We start from the raw sequence: 17,097 nt of genomic DNA, 5'->3' as shown, positions 1-17,097 counted from the left end.
TGTTTTATATATCTATCTTTGCTATGGGTTTTAGTCTTTTTAAAAGTAGAATCTAAGTCATGTGTACATTTTAAGCCTTAGCATTAGAAGAATTCTATGCATATAGGAAGCACTCAATAAATATTGTGAGTTGAATACCCCCAACTAAGGCTTCCCTGGTGGCTCAGTTAGTGAAGAGTCTGCCTGCGATGCAGGGGGTCAGGCAGATCCCCTGGAGAAGGAAATGGCAACCCACTTCAGTATTCTTGCCAGGGAAATCCCATGGACAGAGGAGCCTGGAGGGCTACACAGTCCATGGGGTCGCAACAGTCGGACATGACTTACTGACTAAACCTACCTACCTAACTAGATTGCATGTATAATGTACCTGTACCTGTGGTAGGTTCTCAACTAAAATTTACCAAATGGTGATGAATGATTAACGTCATTGCAGGGAAAAGATATGAGGGATAGGCATCAAGAATATTTTTCTGACTGTGAGGATATGACATTTGGAAATAAGTGAAAGAGGGACAATCCCACAAAATTGTCTTTTCACCAAATTACTGCTTATTACTGCCAATCTGTGTGGCTCCAACAATTTCTCCTATGTAGAGACAGATATTTCTTCCTAGAAAATGAAAGGATAAACTGACTAGTGACCATAGGTTAACCAGTCCCAGGATCATCTCCCAGATTATACCCAGTGCTCCTCATTTCATAATTTCTTATTAATCACAAAACATTTTCTGGATTTAGGGTGTTTGGTTTTTTGGATGTCCTTTATTCTACTTCCCCCAGCTCCTCAATGTATCATCAAAAAGTAATTCTGATATTTTATAGAATTATCTGTTTCAGAGTGTCTTGAGATTGATCTCTTGTCTCTATTCTCCCATACTAGTGGAGAAGTGAAAAGAGACTCTTAAAGGGCAGATTCATTTGCTCCAGGCACCAACACCTTAGCAGACATTGAAAAGTGCCCCTGTGCAAAAGATATCCAATCTTAGAGCATTGACCTGAGTGGCAGGAACCTGTTGGGATCCTCTCTAGAGACAGAGGCAAGAGCAGGCAACATTTTGACCTCTCCCTCTGCCTTGCTAAAGCTGGTGGGCTACCATCTTTTATTTCTTTTATTTTCCCCTTCAGCAGGTGCCAACTTCATGCTCTCCGTCTGTCACACTCCACAGACCCATTGTCTCCCAGAGTGGGGCTCTTACAGATGTCTGGTGCTCCTGCTTTTATATCTGGTGCCCTGGTTTGTGCAACTGTGGCCAGGGGACACCTTCAGATTAACCGGTTCTGGTGGCTGTCAGGGTTTATGCTCACAGGTCCTGCAGGACTATAACCACCAGAGAAAGATTTCTTAAATAGCCCCTACCCTTAGGGCACAAAAAAAGACAGCAGACCCAGGAGCTCAGTCTTTTTGTGAAGGAAACCTCTAATTTATTATCATACTTGCAGCCTGAAGGGCAGGGTTTTGATTAAACACACAGCTAAGGGCTAACTGTAAACTTTTCCAGGGACCCCAGAAGGCAGGGGCTGTCTTTGTGCTCTTATTATGCCACCCCAGAGCACCAGTGTTTCTCAGAGGGACACTCTTACAAGTGTCTGGCTTTTCATCTGCTCCCTTATTTGTTTTTTGTGGCTGCCATTCAGGAATACCTTTTGATCTCTTGACTCTGGTGGCCAAGGGGGCTTGGATCTCTGTATACATTCCCAAGACATTTTATATTTAGGCTCGACAGGTGATATTATGACAGTGATTTGCCAGAGGTGTGCTAAAGATTCATGCGTGCCGCCAAGTTACTCCCAACATTTCAAGGTTTCTTTAAACATTCTTGAAACTCTCTCAGTTCAGTTCAATCGCTCAGTCATGTCCGACTCTTTGTGACCCCATGGACTGCAGCACGCCAGGCTTCTCTGACTATCACCAACTCCCGGAGTTTACTCAATCTCATGTCCATTGAGTCAGTGATGCCATCCAAACATCTCATCCTCTGTCATCCACTTCTCCTGCCTTCAATCTTTCCCAGCATCAGGGTCTTTTCCAATGAGTCAGTTCTTCGCATTAGGTGGCCAAAGATTGGAGCTTCAGCTTCAGCATCAGCATTCAATATTCCAATGAATCCAATGAATTCCTTCCAAATCAATATTCCCATGATTTCCTTTAGGATTGACTGGTTTGATTTTCTTACAGTCCAAGGGACTCTCATGAGTCTTCCCTAAACTATCTAGAATATTACAATTCACTTAACAGTTTGAATCATTATCATGTGGTGACTCTATCTTAACTAATAGAAAGGGGCAACCAGAGACACCCTTAGAAGCCTATCTAGGTAAACACTCCAGTGAACTGTCCATACAGGAACATAACAAGGAATTGTTTTGGATGGCGGGTATTCACATGGCTATAAAATCATATAATAGATGAAACAAACATGGTCAAGACTAGAGATGTTGTAAATAATAAAAGCAATAGCATTGAAGGAAATGTACATAGCTAAAAACTTTTAGTGTTTCATTCCTGTTCTGAAAGGAAAATAAACCAACTGCTATGTATTTTGCTTAGATGGCAGAAACAATCTGGTAGGACTGATTCTTCTCATGTTTTTGCATTTTCCATAGCTTAGAATTTTTATTCAGTAAAAAGCAACAAATAATTTTCATTCCTGGAGAAGCTTAATATTCTGAGTAGCCATTATGTTATCTTCTGCTGTGATTATTAAAAAGTATTTTTCTCTTGTTATTAATGTAGGCATGGTTTAGATAATTTTTAAAAATTAACTGGCCACTTCATTCTTATTTTAATAATTTACTGAACTCCTCTCTCTTCTGAAAGTTTTTTTCAAGATCAGGTTCCAAATTCTGAGCTACAGAGATTGACAAGCATCTTTCGCTCCTGGCTCGCCTTTAGCATCTCTGGATGGCTTTTAAATAGCACCAAGTTTTCCTTCTTTACCTTGGTTGTGTAACATGAAATGAACATATGACTTAAAAATGGATACTAGCAATAATTACTGTCATTTGCTTCAGTGCTTTCAAAACTGCTCTACAGTACTGAAAGATTGATTTTTTTCGACAGGTACACCATGTAGGAAGAAATGTCCTTTCCCATTGAGGGAGAATCACTACTAATAAACTTACTTTTTGAGGTTAGAAATTTGTTTTTGAGGATGGACTACTAGTGAAATAACTGCTGAAATATTTTATTGTGTATACTGAATAAAACAGACAACATTCCAGATATACACCTGAAATCACTTGGGCAGTTGCTAGTGGAAAATCTAAGTGGAATTTTGAAAAATAATTAGACCAGTATTTGTACCTAATAAAGAGGTGGATACTTTGTCACAGCACAATTAGATGAATATTCTGGTGATACCACTAAACTCAGTGACAGCATCACTTGAAAGATCTTTTCATTCAGGTTATTGACTAACTTTAAAATTTCCTTTTGTTTATCAGAAATACCCCTACTTGTCAGGAGGCACAGACTATGTAGTCTCCAATCAACAATTATAATTCTGTAATGTCATCCGTTACCAGGAATACTATTTCTTGAAGTGTTCACAGAATCATAGCACTTTTAAGTATTGAAATTCCTGAAAGACTGAAGTGACTTCTTTCCAATTATGAGAAAATGAAAAGTGAAAGAGAAAGTCGTGTTTCACTCTTTGCGACCCCATGGACTGTATAGTCGAATTCGCCATGCCAGAATACTGGAGTGGGTAGCCTTTCCCTTCTCCAGGGGATCTTCCGACCCCAGGGATCGAACCCATGTCTCCCACATTGCAGGTGGATTCTTTATCAGCTGAGCCACATTTATGTGAGCCCTCATATATGAAAGTTTAAGTAATTTTCCCAAATTTGCACCACTAAGTTACGGTGCAAATAGGACCAAATTAAAGATCTTCAACTGCAATAATTTTCTCTCCAATTCCTCATCTTCTAACACACTCCCATGCATTTGTCAGAACAGCTCTGTTTCCAAGTGAGAGGAATGAATGCTCCTGAAGACACGAATGTGTGACCATCACTGACCAGCACAAAGCTAGATCACAATAGGGGCCCAGTTAATATATTTCATGTGCTGAGTCAAACCTTTAAAGTACTAAATCAAAACAATCCTTTTAGCGGAGAAAATTCTAAGTTTCAGAAGAGGACCTTCATATTGAATCTCTGACCAGCAACTGATGATGCTATTTGCCTCTGATGTTGATTGGTTGCCTAAACTGGGCTCACCCAATCCAGGAGCAAATGAGTCCCTTGGTTGGTATTATTTGAGATGTGAGTGGAGGAGGGTCACAGTACCCATTTGAGAGGGACTTGCCTGCTCCTCTCACTCTCTGTCCTCTGCTGTTCTCCAGCATGGTGTGCCTGTATTTCTCTGGAGGCTCCCGGATGGCAGCTCTGACAGTGATGCTAATGGTGCTGAGCCCTCCCCTGGCCTGGGCCAGGGAGATCCGACGTAAGTATATACCTTGGATGGTGACCTATCGTGGGGTGTGGGGTGAGGAATGGAGTCACCTTTGTCATTATATCCAGGCCAGGTCCCTTAAAAATTGTGATATTTTCTTTTTGACCACCTATCTCTATCATACGGATCCTTAGTTCTTTCCAGAGTAAAGGAGCCTGGGTGCTTGCCCACTTAATGAGAGTTGTATAAGTTGCCGCCATATATATGAACCATTTCTTTTCAACTCTCCTCCAATAAAACCTAACAAGCCTTGCATTCAATTCTCTTAGGGTCTTAAGACTTATAAATAAGAATGTCAAAATAATTCCTTATACAGCAGTTTCCTTTATTTATAGTGTGTGTGTGTGTGTGTGTGTGTGTGTGTGTGTGTGTTAGTCACTTAGCTGTCTCTGACTCTTTGTGACCCCATGGACTGTAGCCCACCAGGCTCTTCTGTCCATGGGATTCTCCAGACATGAATACTGGAGTGGGTAGCCATTTCCGTTTCCAGGTGATCTTCCCGACCCAGGGATCGAATATGGATCTCCCACATTGCAGGCAGACTCTTTATGGTCTTAGCCACCAGTTATGCCAAAAAAAGGGCTTCCCAGGTGGCGCTAGGGGTAAAGAACCTGCCTGCCAAAGCAAGAGACATAAAAGATGGCATTTGATCCCTGGGTCGGGAAGATCCCTTAGAGAAGGAATGGCAGCCCACTCTAGTATTCTTGCCTGTAGCATCCCATGGATGAAAGGGCCTGGTGGGCTACAGTTCATGGGGTCACAAAGAGACAGACACAACTGAAGCGATTTAGCATGCAGGCCAAAAAAGGGAAAGTTTTACTAAAAATTTTCTGTGGATTCAAAAGGAATTAGAAAGATCTATCCTAGAAGATCCTGTGTTGCTCCTCAATAGGACCTATGCTGTCTCTTCTTAATATGTAAGACTATAGTAAAAGGTCTCTCCCCATTAAGCCGTTTCCTTTCTCCTGAGCTCCAGTGTTTATAAGGATATTTCCCTGTAATGGAAGTCCTCTGACAAAAGTTGGGGTTGGTTTTTCTCTCCATTCTGTGGAAAGCACCCTAAAGCTTAAGCAGAGATTCTTAGTACTTGGAATGACTTTATAGATAAGGAGCACCTTATGGGATGTTCTATGAAATGTAAAGAATTCACATAAATTCTGAAAACTTGACATAGGTTAGTATTCACCACGGATCTATTTTGAATCTTTCTGCACAATCAGTTTCTCCTAGGTCTCCCCATTCTCTGCCCTGAAGCTATTAGAAGGGATTTAACTAGTGGAGGACAAAATATATAAAATTCTGTTTTTGTAAGTCAATAGCAATCAAATATCAGCAATTTCATATTCTTTAAACCATAAACCCTGAGCAGGGTACAGAGTATGAAGTTTGTTTATATCCCATAAGTTGAAAGTCAAAAACTAAGTCAAGAGGATTCATTGGCCTATTGAGGTCTTGGCCTCAAATTTCATAGCTTCATTTATCATGTAGTCTCTGTTCCTTAATTATTCATGTTAATAAATCTTTCCAGTTATTCCCTACTCCTTTTCCAGTTATGTCATCACCATTATTGAAAATCCCCAAGTTTATACAAGACCATCAGCACTATATAGTCCATTAGACGAGATGAAATTTAGTGAAAATTTCTCTCTTTCTTAAAAATCACCTTTTACTTAAATTTGAATGTTTCTTAAAACTAGTGGAAGGAGAAAGAGGAAGTTTGTCTGAATTTGTCATAGAAGGTAGAAGAAATTTAATGTGTCATCAGAATAAAAGTGTTGGAGCTGGAGCCCCTTCTGGATGCTTCCCAGGATCCCCACAAATATCAACTTCCAAAACTCAGGGTTTATTTGTTTAGATCAAAAATCTGTTTTTTTTTTTTCTAAATAACTATTATATATTGGGCTCTGTTGTAGGCCCAGAAAATTCTATTTGAATAAGGAAGAAGAGACCCCCTGCTATCATGAGACTAATGACAGGAGAGAAAGACAACAACCCAATAAACTTTAACAAAGGAAAAACATTTCAGAGACAAATAAGTGCTCTGAAAAAAATATGTCAGGGTCATGGAACAATGAGAATTGCATTCACCTGATTTCAGTTCAGGTGGCTAGTGAAAGTGACATTTAGTTGAAATATGAATGATGGAATGCCAGTCATGTGAAGGATGTAAGGGAACAGGGAAAGAATGAAGTGAGGAAGATATTTGATTTTCTAAAGGGACAAAAAGAAGGCAAGAAAGTGGCTGAAGCACAGAAAGCAAGTTGGCATCTGGAATAAGATGAGGGTGAAGATGAAGTCAGGGTGCAAATCATCTTAGGTCCTGATGGCTGTGGTAAAACATTTAAATTTTCTTTAAAAAGATACATGAATGCTGCTGAGGGATTGCTTCCCAGGTGGCGCTAGTGTTATAGAATCTGCCTGCAAATGCAGGAGATATAAGACATGTAAGAGACTTGGGTTTGATCCCTAGTCAGGAAGGTTACCTGGAGGAGGAAATGGTAACCGACTCAGTATTCTTGCCTGCGGAATTCCGTGAACAGAGGAGCCTGGCGGGCTATAGTCCATGGGGTCACAAAGAGTCAGACCCGACTTGAGCACAGCACAGCACTGAGGGATTAGGAGGAAAGTCACGTGGTGGTCCTGTTTATTGAAATAGGAAAAGTTTTGGAAGGAAATAATTTGAAGTGGGTGGATAGAAGAATAAATTTTGTTTGTGTTAAGTTTGAAATAACTTGTTAACATGTATGTGGAGCCTTCAAGAAGTCAGTCGAAAACATCAAATTGGAATTCAAAGGGAGGCCAGAGCTGAAGGTATGTGTCAGGGTCATTGACATATGCACTATGTTAAAATATAAGAAAGTAGGGGAAAGAGAGAGTGTGTGTAGATCAGAAAAAGAGAGCAAGGGCCATGTCCAGAGGGCCAAGGGCTTATGAGTCTGTAAAAGAGCCTGGGAAGGGGTACTATTGATGTTGGGGAAAACCAAGAGAATGTGATGCATGCATGTGAAGAAAATAGATTTTTCAGGGAGGGAAGGAGTGGCAGTTACGGTGAGTTTGACTAAGGAGGGTCAAGTGAGAACACGACAGAGAAATCAGCACTGGGTTTGGCGGACTTGATGTTTACAGTCAACAGAACATACAAGACAGGAGCTAGATTGGACCCTTTGAAGAAAGAAGGAGAGCTGGAGAAGTGAGGAATGGATTATAGATGCCACATTTGAGTAGCTTAAATCAGGGGGAGACTGTGCCCTAGAATCAGAGAGTAAGCTGGACCTAAAGCATAACAATAAAAGAACCTGAAGAAACGCTGGGCGATCTTGAGAACCAGAGAGGTTCAGTCACCAGCAAAAAGCACTAGAATGCCCTTGTATGTATGCAGCGGTGACTGGTTATGGAAAAAGCCATTGATTTATACAACCTTATATTTATTAGTGACCTAGAGTACAACACTTATTCCCCTAGCTGGTGAGGATGGAGTAACAAACAAAACAACCCAATCTCTATCAGCATGGAACATCAAAACACTTCATGGTTGTTACGTACTGGGTCCATAAATTTCACTATGTAATTCTTATAACTATCCTATCAAACCTGTAGCAATAAAATGTATCTATGGAATCTAATATTCAGAAAGTTTCAATAATTTACCCAGTGTCACATAGCTGCTGCTAAAGCCCAGACTATATGGTGTGAAACTGAGTTTATGGAAATTCCTTTTCTTTTATGTCAGCATACTCTGTGTTAGATTCATATATACATCATTATTTTATAGAAAGCAATGTTTCTGCTCTTTTGTGCTCAAAATGGTAATCAGTGATAAAATTAATTGAAGACAATTGCCAAATGATGATGAAGATATCATTTGCTTTAGAAAGTAAACAAATAGATCTTGTGAGCTTCCATTCATAGGGTTTATAAATATTAAAATGGCAATGTATTTATTGAAGACTTATAATATGAACAGCACTAGAAAGAGTGCTAGAAGCAATAAATAGGAGGGATATTCATTAATTTTGCATTTATTTTACAAGTTTCATATGGGTTCACACTATGTGCAGGCAGTCATGGGCATGTGAAGAAGAAGAAATATTAAATGTACTCCTTCTGAAATTTTGTTAGCAAGTTGGGCTAAGGTTGCCAAATATAACACAGGATCCAGTTAAATTTAAATTTCAGCTAAACAACAATAATCTCTGAAATGCAAATTTAACTGGGAAACCTATGTTTTTATTTACTAAATTGGCAGCCTTAAATCGGGCACATGAGTTGCAATAACAGTGCTAACCATATATGCTACTATAAAAAAATTAACTTCGCACAGTTTTATTTTTTAATTTTGTCATTGACAAGAAGGTCTTAGAGAATTTCTGAGTGTTAAGATAAACTTGATCTGATTCACAGTGCACTTTCTGCCATCATTTATAAGTGAAGGTCTCTTCTCAGAGTCTGGGAAATAGTTCATTTCTTGTTAACTGTCTAAATGAGGTCACTTTCTCCCTTACTTTCTTCCTTTCCAATGGGACTTAACTCCAGAAATAAGAATTCTTTGTATGACCAAGGCAGATAATTTAATGTCCACTGGTATTATTAGGAGTAGGAGACAAAGTTAGAAAATGAATTATTTGGGGCTTAGAATGGGAATAAATTTTCTGTGACTATAGTTTACTCCTATACTATGGACAAGTAGTGGGCCAGTAGCAGAGAAATTAAGAAGAAAGATGATGTGAAGGATAAATTACTTGACTTTGTAATTTGTTGGTGAGGGAAACAAATAAGGCTTTGTACTGAATAAATGTGGTTTACTGGAAAAGTAGCTCTTTACTGGGGCTGGATTCTTAAAAAGTATAGATTTGATGTAGGACCAAGACAGACTATTGGCAAAACTTTCAATGTAATTCTCAGCTGCTCCAAAATTAATAATGGTTTTTGCGCTGTAGATTTTTTCAGATAGTTTATACTGGTGGAGCTCATTTGGTGACAGACCACCACTCCTTACCCCTACTCCTTGACTCCTAACATTTGGAAACATCTGGAGCCATTTTTGGTTGTTACACTGAGGATTTCTTCTGACATCCACTGTGCAGGGGCTAAAGGATGCTGGTAAACAGCCTACCATCTACTGAACAGACCCCACCCCAACCCTCAGAGCCATATTTGACCCCTTAACTCATCAAGTCAGATTTGCCAATTGATATTTGTCACCAATTTTTAAAAAATCTGTTTTTCTGAGCTTTCTTAATTTGAAAATGCAGAAAAGAGATTGTAGCACTGTATTAGGGTTATGGCTTTAATTTCCTTAAAGCTCCTCAGTAGTTCTCCTTACATATAGTGTAAAGTCAAAATCCTAACATCACCTACAGGACTTTTAAGTAACTGGCTCAAGTACTTGATTTCTCCAGTGTAGTCTTTTACCTCCTCCCTCTCACTCTCTGCACTTCAATGAAATATTTTTTCTAGGTCTTTAAAGAAGTCCATCACTTCTTCCAAGCTTTTGTACATGGTATTAATACACAAAATACAGACACCTGAAATGCGTCTCCCTTTTACCCTAAACATATACACACACACCCAGTTTCCTCCCTCAGTGCACGCCAACTTAGCCTTTCACGTTACATTAAATGTCACTCTTAGAGACCACTTTTTGGCACCTAATGTAATTCAGGTCATCCTATAATTGATTGTTACAGAACTCTAACACTTCTGATATTTCTCACTCTTGTATAAATTCTTTTATGGTTTAATTTTGTCTGTCATTTTCAGTAAAATTTAAGCTCCATGACTGGAGGGGACAGGTCTGTTTTTGTTTCTTTGGATTCTCAGAGAGTAGCACAGGCCTGTGGCAAGATCAGCCCCAACCAAACATTTGCAAAACGAGGTGAACATGTTTCAGGAACTGTTAAAAGAGCTGTAGGATGACGGGAGAGCGCCGGTTTTCTGGCGGAGGATTTAGGAAGAGGTGGTGAAGGGGCAAATCCTCTAAGTCCTCAGGGTTAGAGGACTCAGGCCTAGAGGGCTCCAGCCAAGCATGGAAGCTGGACTAGGTCGGGAAAGGCTTGGATAAGAGAGATATCCCCTGGCCTCCTGCAGCCTCCGTCTGTAGAGTGAAGATGAAAGAACTCAAGGCGTGCTGGTAGTTGGGGTGCCCGAGCCAGTGAGGGGGTTAGGGCTAGTCCTAGCGGCCCCAGGTGAGCCTGGGCGTCCCGCATGGGTGGGTGTTCCCCCTGCCCTCCATCCCTCATTAGCCTCTCCCCAGGAGTCTGCTCCTGTGACCTGATCTATCCTGTCTCTGCAGCACATTTCCTGGAGCAGCTTAAGGGCGAGTGTCATTTCTCCAACGGGACGCAGCGGGTGCGGCTCCTGCAGAGATACATCTATAACCGGGAAGAGTACGCGCGCTACGACAGCGACTGGGGCGAGTTCCGGGCGGTGACAGAGCTGGGGCGGCCGGACGCCGAGTACTGGAACAGCCAGAAGGAGTACATGGAGGAGTTGCGGGCCGCGGTGGACACGTACTGCAGACACAACTACGGGGTTATTGAGAGTTTCACTGTGCAGCGGCGAGGTGAGTGCGGGGGTGGGCGGCCAGTGGGGTGGGGGGCAGTGTGTGTGTGTGTGAGAGAGAGAAAGTGGGAGAGACAGACAGAGACAGAGAGAGAGAGAGAGATAAACAGACAGACAGGGACAGAGATACTTCACTCAGTCCGGGGCGAATGTGTACGACTGTGAGTGAGTACAAGTTAGGAGGGTTCCTGTGAGAGCGTGTTGTCAGCAGACGCTGTGATTTTGTCAGTGTGTGATTGTGAGACGGGGAGAGACAGAGAGAGACAGGGCCAGAGACAGAGGTAGACTGGTCCAGGGTAAGCATTAATATGTAGGATGTGAGCAAGTAGAAGTTGGGGTTCCTGTGAGAGTGTGTTGTTGGAGAGACAGTGTGTGAATTTGTCAGTGACTGTTGAGGGGAGTGTGTGTGTGTGAAGTGGGACGAAGAGAAGAGTGTGTGTGATGGGAACAGTGCCCTGGGGTCTGAGTGGACCTGGAGGGAGGGAAGGTGTTGGGGGGGGGGCGGTGCAGGAGGGAGGTTAAGAATTTGTCTGTATCTTCCAGGTTGTCCATTTTATTGGAGTATAGTTTCTTGCAGTATTCTCTTATGACCCTTTGCATTCTGTGGTGTCTGTTGTAACTTCTTTCTTGTTTTCTAATTTTATTGATTTGACTCGTCTCCCCTTTCTTTTCCTTGATTGAGTCTGGCCTAAAGTTTATTAATTTGATTTATCTTCTCAAGAATCAGCTTTCCATTTCATTGATCAATGCTATTGTTTTCTTCATCTCTATTTCATTTATTTCTGTTCAGATCTTTATGATTTCTTTCCTTCCACTAACTTTGCATTTTGTTTGTTCTTCTTTCTCTAAAGTTGTAAGGTTAGGTTGTTTATTTGGGATCTCTCTTGTTTCTGAGTTAAGATGGTACTGCTATAAGCTTCCCTCTTAGAACCGCTCCTGCTGTGTGCCACAGGTTGTGGATTGTTGCATTTGCCTTGTCATTTGTTTCTAGGTATTTTTTGATTTCTTCTTTAATTTCTTCATTAATCCATTGATTATTCAGTAACATATTGTTTAGCCTCCATGTGTTTATGTTTTTTACAGGTTTTTTTTCCCCCTGTAATTGATTTCTAATCTCACAGTGTTGTGGTTGGAAAAGATGCTTTAGATTAATCTGAAATCTTTCATCTTATGATATTGTAAAAATGTCTTTTCCTCAGATTTCATTTTATTTTTTTAAGAAAATGTCTTTATTGAACCTGTTAGCTTTAAGGATTGTATCAGGCACTAGGCATACATATTAATGAGTCTCCCATCCTCTTTTGAACTCAAATATGAGCTTAAAAAGAAAGAAAAATATAAAATAATAATAGTTCCAATAGTAAATATGCTCATTTTGCAAAGGAGATGGGTTGATCAGTGGTATGTAAGAATTTATATAAATTTTTAAAAAATTAATGGATTTCTTTCTCCTTCAGGACTCACCCTTTTCTTGAAATTTAACTCACAGAGTACAGTCACATGCATCTTTTGTAGGGTAGAACCATTTCTGAGATATTCTAAGATATGAGTGCCTTGAGAGAGCTTTCCCAGGATTTCATCCTTTCTCTCCACACCTGTCCCACTGCTTTTCCCCAATTTATCCACATGGCTTTGAATTAAACAAGGATAATAATAGCTAACATATATTGTAGGGTAAATTCCAGTTATTGTGTTACATACTTTATGTATATTAATCCTCACATAATGAATGCTAAGAGATAAGTTAGTACTATTATCCTCCTTTATAGATGAGAAAGTCAAGGCACAGAGGAATGTAAAAATTCTCCCAGGGTCAATAAAAAATAGAACCTGGATTTGAACCCAGGCAGTCTGGTTTCAGAAATTATGCTTTTAATTAATGTGCTATATGCCTTGCAAAGATGTGTAAACACTTCAGTTCAACAATGAATAACTATTTCACTGCAGGAGAAAACACACATTTTCTCAACATCTTTCAAACTAATGGTCCAATGTATAAATGTTAAAGATAAATCTCATGGCACTAATTCCTACTGTGCCACTGGGCCAGCTATGAGGGAGGCCTACCCAAAGCTGCAGTCTGGAACTTGAGAGTGGGGGCTGAAAGGCAGCTAACCAAGGAGACTTACTCTGTTGTCCTCACTAATTCCCTCCACCTTTTCTCTCCCAGTGGAGCCTACAGTGACCGTGTATCCTGCAAAGACCCAGCCCCTGCAGCACCACAACCTCCTGGTCTGCTCTGTGAATGGTTTCTACCCAGGACACATTGAAGTCAAGTGGTTCCGGAATGGCCATGAAGAGGAGGCTGGGGTGATCTCCACAGGCCTGATCCAGAATGGAGACTGGACCTTCCAGACCATGGTGATGCTTGAAACAGTTCCTCAGGGTGGAGAGGTCTACACCTGCCAAGTGGATCACCCCAGCCAGACGAGCCCTATCACAGTAGAATGGAGTGAGCTTTCTGATCTCATAAATTCCTCACCCACTGTGGAGGGGGCTTGCTTTCCCCCGAGTGTCCCCTGAGTGTCTTCTCTCCCTACACCATGTGTTCATTTGCTCCTTGTTCTCCTGTCCTTCAGCTGAGGTTATTGGGGGAGCCCTGAGGAAACCTATGATAGAAATCCTCTGAGAATTTACAGATATCCTGGGATAGTTTGTCAAATGCCTACACCCCCTGGAGAGGCACTTCTGCCTGACAAGGAGAAAAGAGGTGTCCCTGTTCTGAGGTTCCTGTGATATCACAAGTCATGGACTCTGCATGGCCCTGGGCACCAGTCCCCTGCCTCCGATTGGGCTTCTGACACTGTTGCTCTGAGTTCTTCACTGTGATCCGAAAAGACATGCATCCTCTACAGTGTAAGGATGTGCTTGACATGAGCGGAGTCCAACCTCAGCTATGCTTTTTATTACATCTGTCACCCCAGACAAGCTACTTAACCTCATTGAGTCCTTGGCTCCTCATCCATTCGATGTTGAAGTCATGTGACCTGATAGCATGGCTGTGATATTTAAATAAGTTCACTGTCTGAACCTTGTAGCTACTCAGTGTGATTTTTAATCTCTTTTCAGAAATGGCCAATTATTCTATTTCTTTCAGGGTAGCCTTCTTTCCTCATTCTCAGCGTTGCAATTAGAGAAGAGAATTTGGGATAAAAATGACTAAAACTGGCTTCTTTTCTCAGGGGCACGATCTGACTCTGCTCAGAGCAAGATGATGAGTGGAGTTGGGGGCTTTGTTCTGGGTCTGCTCTTCCTTGCAGTGGGGCTCTTCATCTACTTCAGGAATCAGAAAGGTAAGGAGCCTTTAGGCAGCTGAGCTTCCTCACTGACGTTTGGAGGAAGACATATGGTTTTGCGCTAGTGAGTTCTCTGTATATCAATGGCCTCTTCTAAAGCTTATTTCTCCAGCTGACCTTAATATCCCAGAGATCCAGAAATCTGTAGTCCATGGTTACTTATGGGTGAAACATAAGAGTTTGTGGCTTGTAGAGATAAGGAAAGGTTAACAGGCATGGGGATTTGGGGTGGAGATCCTGGGACAAATACAGGAAGACACAATAAGGCTGACTTAATTGTATTGGATTGGTATGAGAGAAACTTCATGGGTCACATGCTCACAGTGTTTGCCCTCATATAAACCCTGGCATCAGATGAGGTGGGTTATGGTGTTGGGAAGATCTCTGGTGGGGCCCTGGGGCTTGGGACATTGTGTTTTGGGGATGGATCAACCTCTATATCTTTCAAGTATATATCTTCTTTTGTCTCTCCTAGGACGCCCTACACTTCAGCCAACAGGTAATGCTCTTTGTCTTTTAAAATCGTATTTAGTCTCCCTAGAACAGGTGGTAGAGGTGACAAGACAGAGGAAGAAATAATGAAAGACTTTGGACATGACTTCTTGTCAGGCAGTTTACATTAAAGCTTCTTCTTTCAACTAAATAAAAGGCTTGTGCTGTAAAGTAGCTTTGGCTCGGGAAACTTAAGAATTTTTTCCCCTTCTAACCTTAACACTTTAATATTAACCTTAACATTCCCCTGAGAGAGGAGAAAAGGAGCTGCCTCTAGAGTTATGTCTGGAAATAACCCTCTCCTCTGTCTCTTGCAGGGCTCCTGAGCTGAAGTGAAGAGGGACACACTCAAGGAAGAACCTTCTGTCCCAGCTTCTTCACAGCATGAAAAGGTTTCCTGCTTAGTGCTAACTCTTCCACAATGAAGTACTCTCTCAGGATCTCATTTGCTTCTGACTCAGTGACCCAGTAGAAACTGTCCTCCTTGATGGCTTTCTCAGTTACTCCTACCCCCCTGCCCTCAGCCTTTGACCTGGGAGTTCTCAATATTGATTCCAGTACCTTATGTTCTTTCTTCCTTGGTTCCCTTTGTTTTCAACTTCTGCTATTTCCTGTGCATTTGAGTTCATCTGTTCATTTTACTTTATAATGTGTTCCCTCAAATAAATATGGAGTGAAAATCATCTGCTTCATACATCTTCAAAGAAAGAAGTCAAAGAAAAGATAAAGGGAAGATTACATCACACCACAATAATGTTTTTATTTATATTCCTGAATTTTGGTCACCTGTGGATCTAGAAAGTTTCCTTTCTTCCTTTATTTTTCTCTTGGGTTTTCTGCATTCTGTTATTAGACATATTTTCCTGAGCTAGCCCTTAATGAACCCATTTTCCTGAGAAAGCCCTTAAAGAACCCATTTCATGATGATCCTCCTCTACATCTCTGCATTTTCAAAGACAAGTTTCTTTACACTGTTGGATATAGAATTGGGACAACAAATGTAAGAAATGCAGGTAACTTGTGAGGATGTGATGCCCTCAATATTTTTGTAATCATGCTCTTTTTGTCTCTTTTTCACTGATTTTTTAAAAGAGAGTTATATAAACTAGGGTACTTCTTGAACTATTTTTTTGTTAGACTGATAGTGGGCTATAATGCTTCAATCTTTTTCTGTCTCTCCAATAAACATCATTGATGTGCTGATTCTTTGACTGGGATGCATTCTTCCCCATAAATAGTTCTCAGAAGTCTATCAGGACAAAGCCACAAGTCAATAACATGCATTTCTGAGGCCCTCCAGTTTCTGTTACAAACTTACTGTCTGTCACAGGGAAATCTCATATGGGTCTTCACATAAATCAGAGACCATGCTGGGAAGCAAAAGGGGTTATATGAATACAGTGATGTACATCCAACAATGGAATACTCTACATTTTTAGAAAAAAATGAGACTGTCTTACTATGGAGTAATTTCCAAAATTCACTTTCAGTATGTACAGAAGTGTGTGTACCATACACAGCATTTTGTTTAATAAGATAGAAGAGGATAATAAGAACATGTAACTAAACCCATTCATTCAATCTATCTACATATCATCTACTTACATTCATAAGTAGAGACAAAGAAAGGATTTTTTTAAATGTTGCTTTTACAGCAGAATGAGGGGATATGTTGAAGGGGACAAAGATGAAAGGTGGACTTTTCCAAATAAATCTTATTTAATATTTTAACTTGAGGCAGTTTTGAATATTTTGTGTAATAGATTTAAATAATATGTGAAAGGTGATATTGAAAACTAAACTCAAGCTGTAATGATTGAAACAGACTTGTCAAAAATATATGATGAGAAACAAGCTAGAAAAGTAATTTTTTACTTTTCTTTTTTAGCATTTTTAAACTCTTCTATAGAACATTGTGGAACTATAATTGTAAGTCAGCATTTATTTATAAATTCCATAGACTTCAGTTGTATAAAGGAGTTGGGTAGGTTCCAAGAAAGGTAACTACATTGGATAAGCAGATAGTGGGTTTTGCTTTTATATTCCTTCTGAAGAGTCAGCTTTAAATGTAAGTCAAATCTAAAGAGCAGATAGTAGATTCAGAAGCTCATTTCAGAGTAATGGTAATTTGAACACATTTTCTCTATAGTCAGAAGCAACTATTATTTTGTTCTCAACCATAGTCAAAATTTATCTTATGCATATGTTGATTATGTGTGAAACAGGTTATTGTCTTATAGAAATCTGATAAACTGATAGTCATATCTGCATTATGTATACATTTGGTGTAAA

The 17,097-nt window shown here is 40.3% G+C and overlaps 1 protein-coding gene across 1 annotated transcript; it reads left to right on the top strand.

The window, feature by feature from the left end:
* The first annotated feature begins 4,272 nt into the window (after positions 1-4,272).
* On the top strand, positions 4,273-16,008 carry LOC122429976 (DLA class II histocompatibility antigen, DR-1 beta chain-like). The gene is made up of 6 exons (XM_043450720.1): positions 4,273-4,447; positions 10,749-11,018; positions 13,188-13,469; positions 14,200-14,310; positions 14,789-14,812; positions 15,123-16,008. Exons 1-6 carry the CDS (start codon positions 4,348-4,350, stop codon positions 15,134-15,136), a joined length of 801 nt encoding a protein of 266 aa, XP_043306655.1. The 5' UTR covers positions 4,273-4,347; the 3' UTR covers positions 15,137-16,008.
* The last annotated feature ends 1,089 nt before the right edge of the window (positions 16,009-17,097 follow it).

Source organism: Cervus canadensis, chromosome 28 (assembly GCF_019320065.1).
Source record: "Cervus canadensis isolate Bull #8, Minnesota chromosome 28, ASM1932006v1, whole genome shotgun sequence".
NCBI lineage: Eukaryota > Metazoa > Chordata > Mammalia > Artiodactyla > Cervidae > Cervus > Cervus canadensis.
The sequence above is the reverse complement of the archived record's forward strand: the minus strand, read 5'-3'. Positions and strand labels throughout refer to the sequence as shown.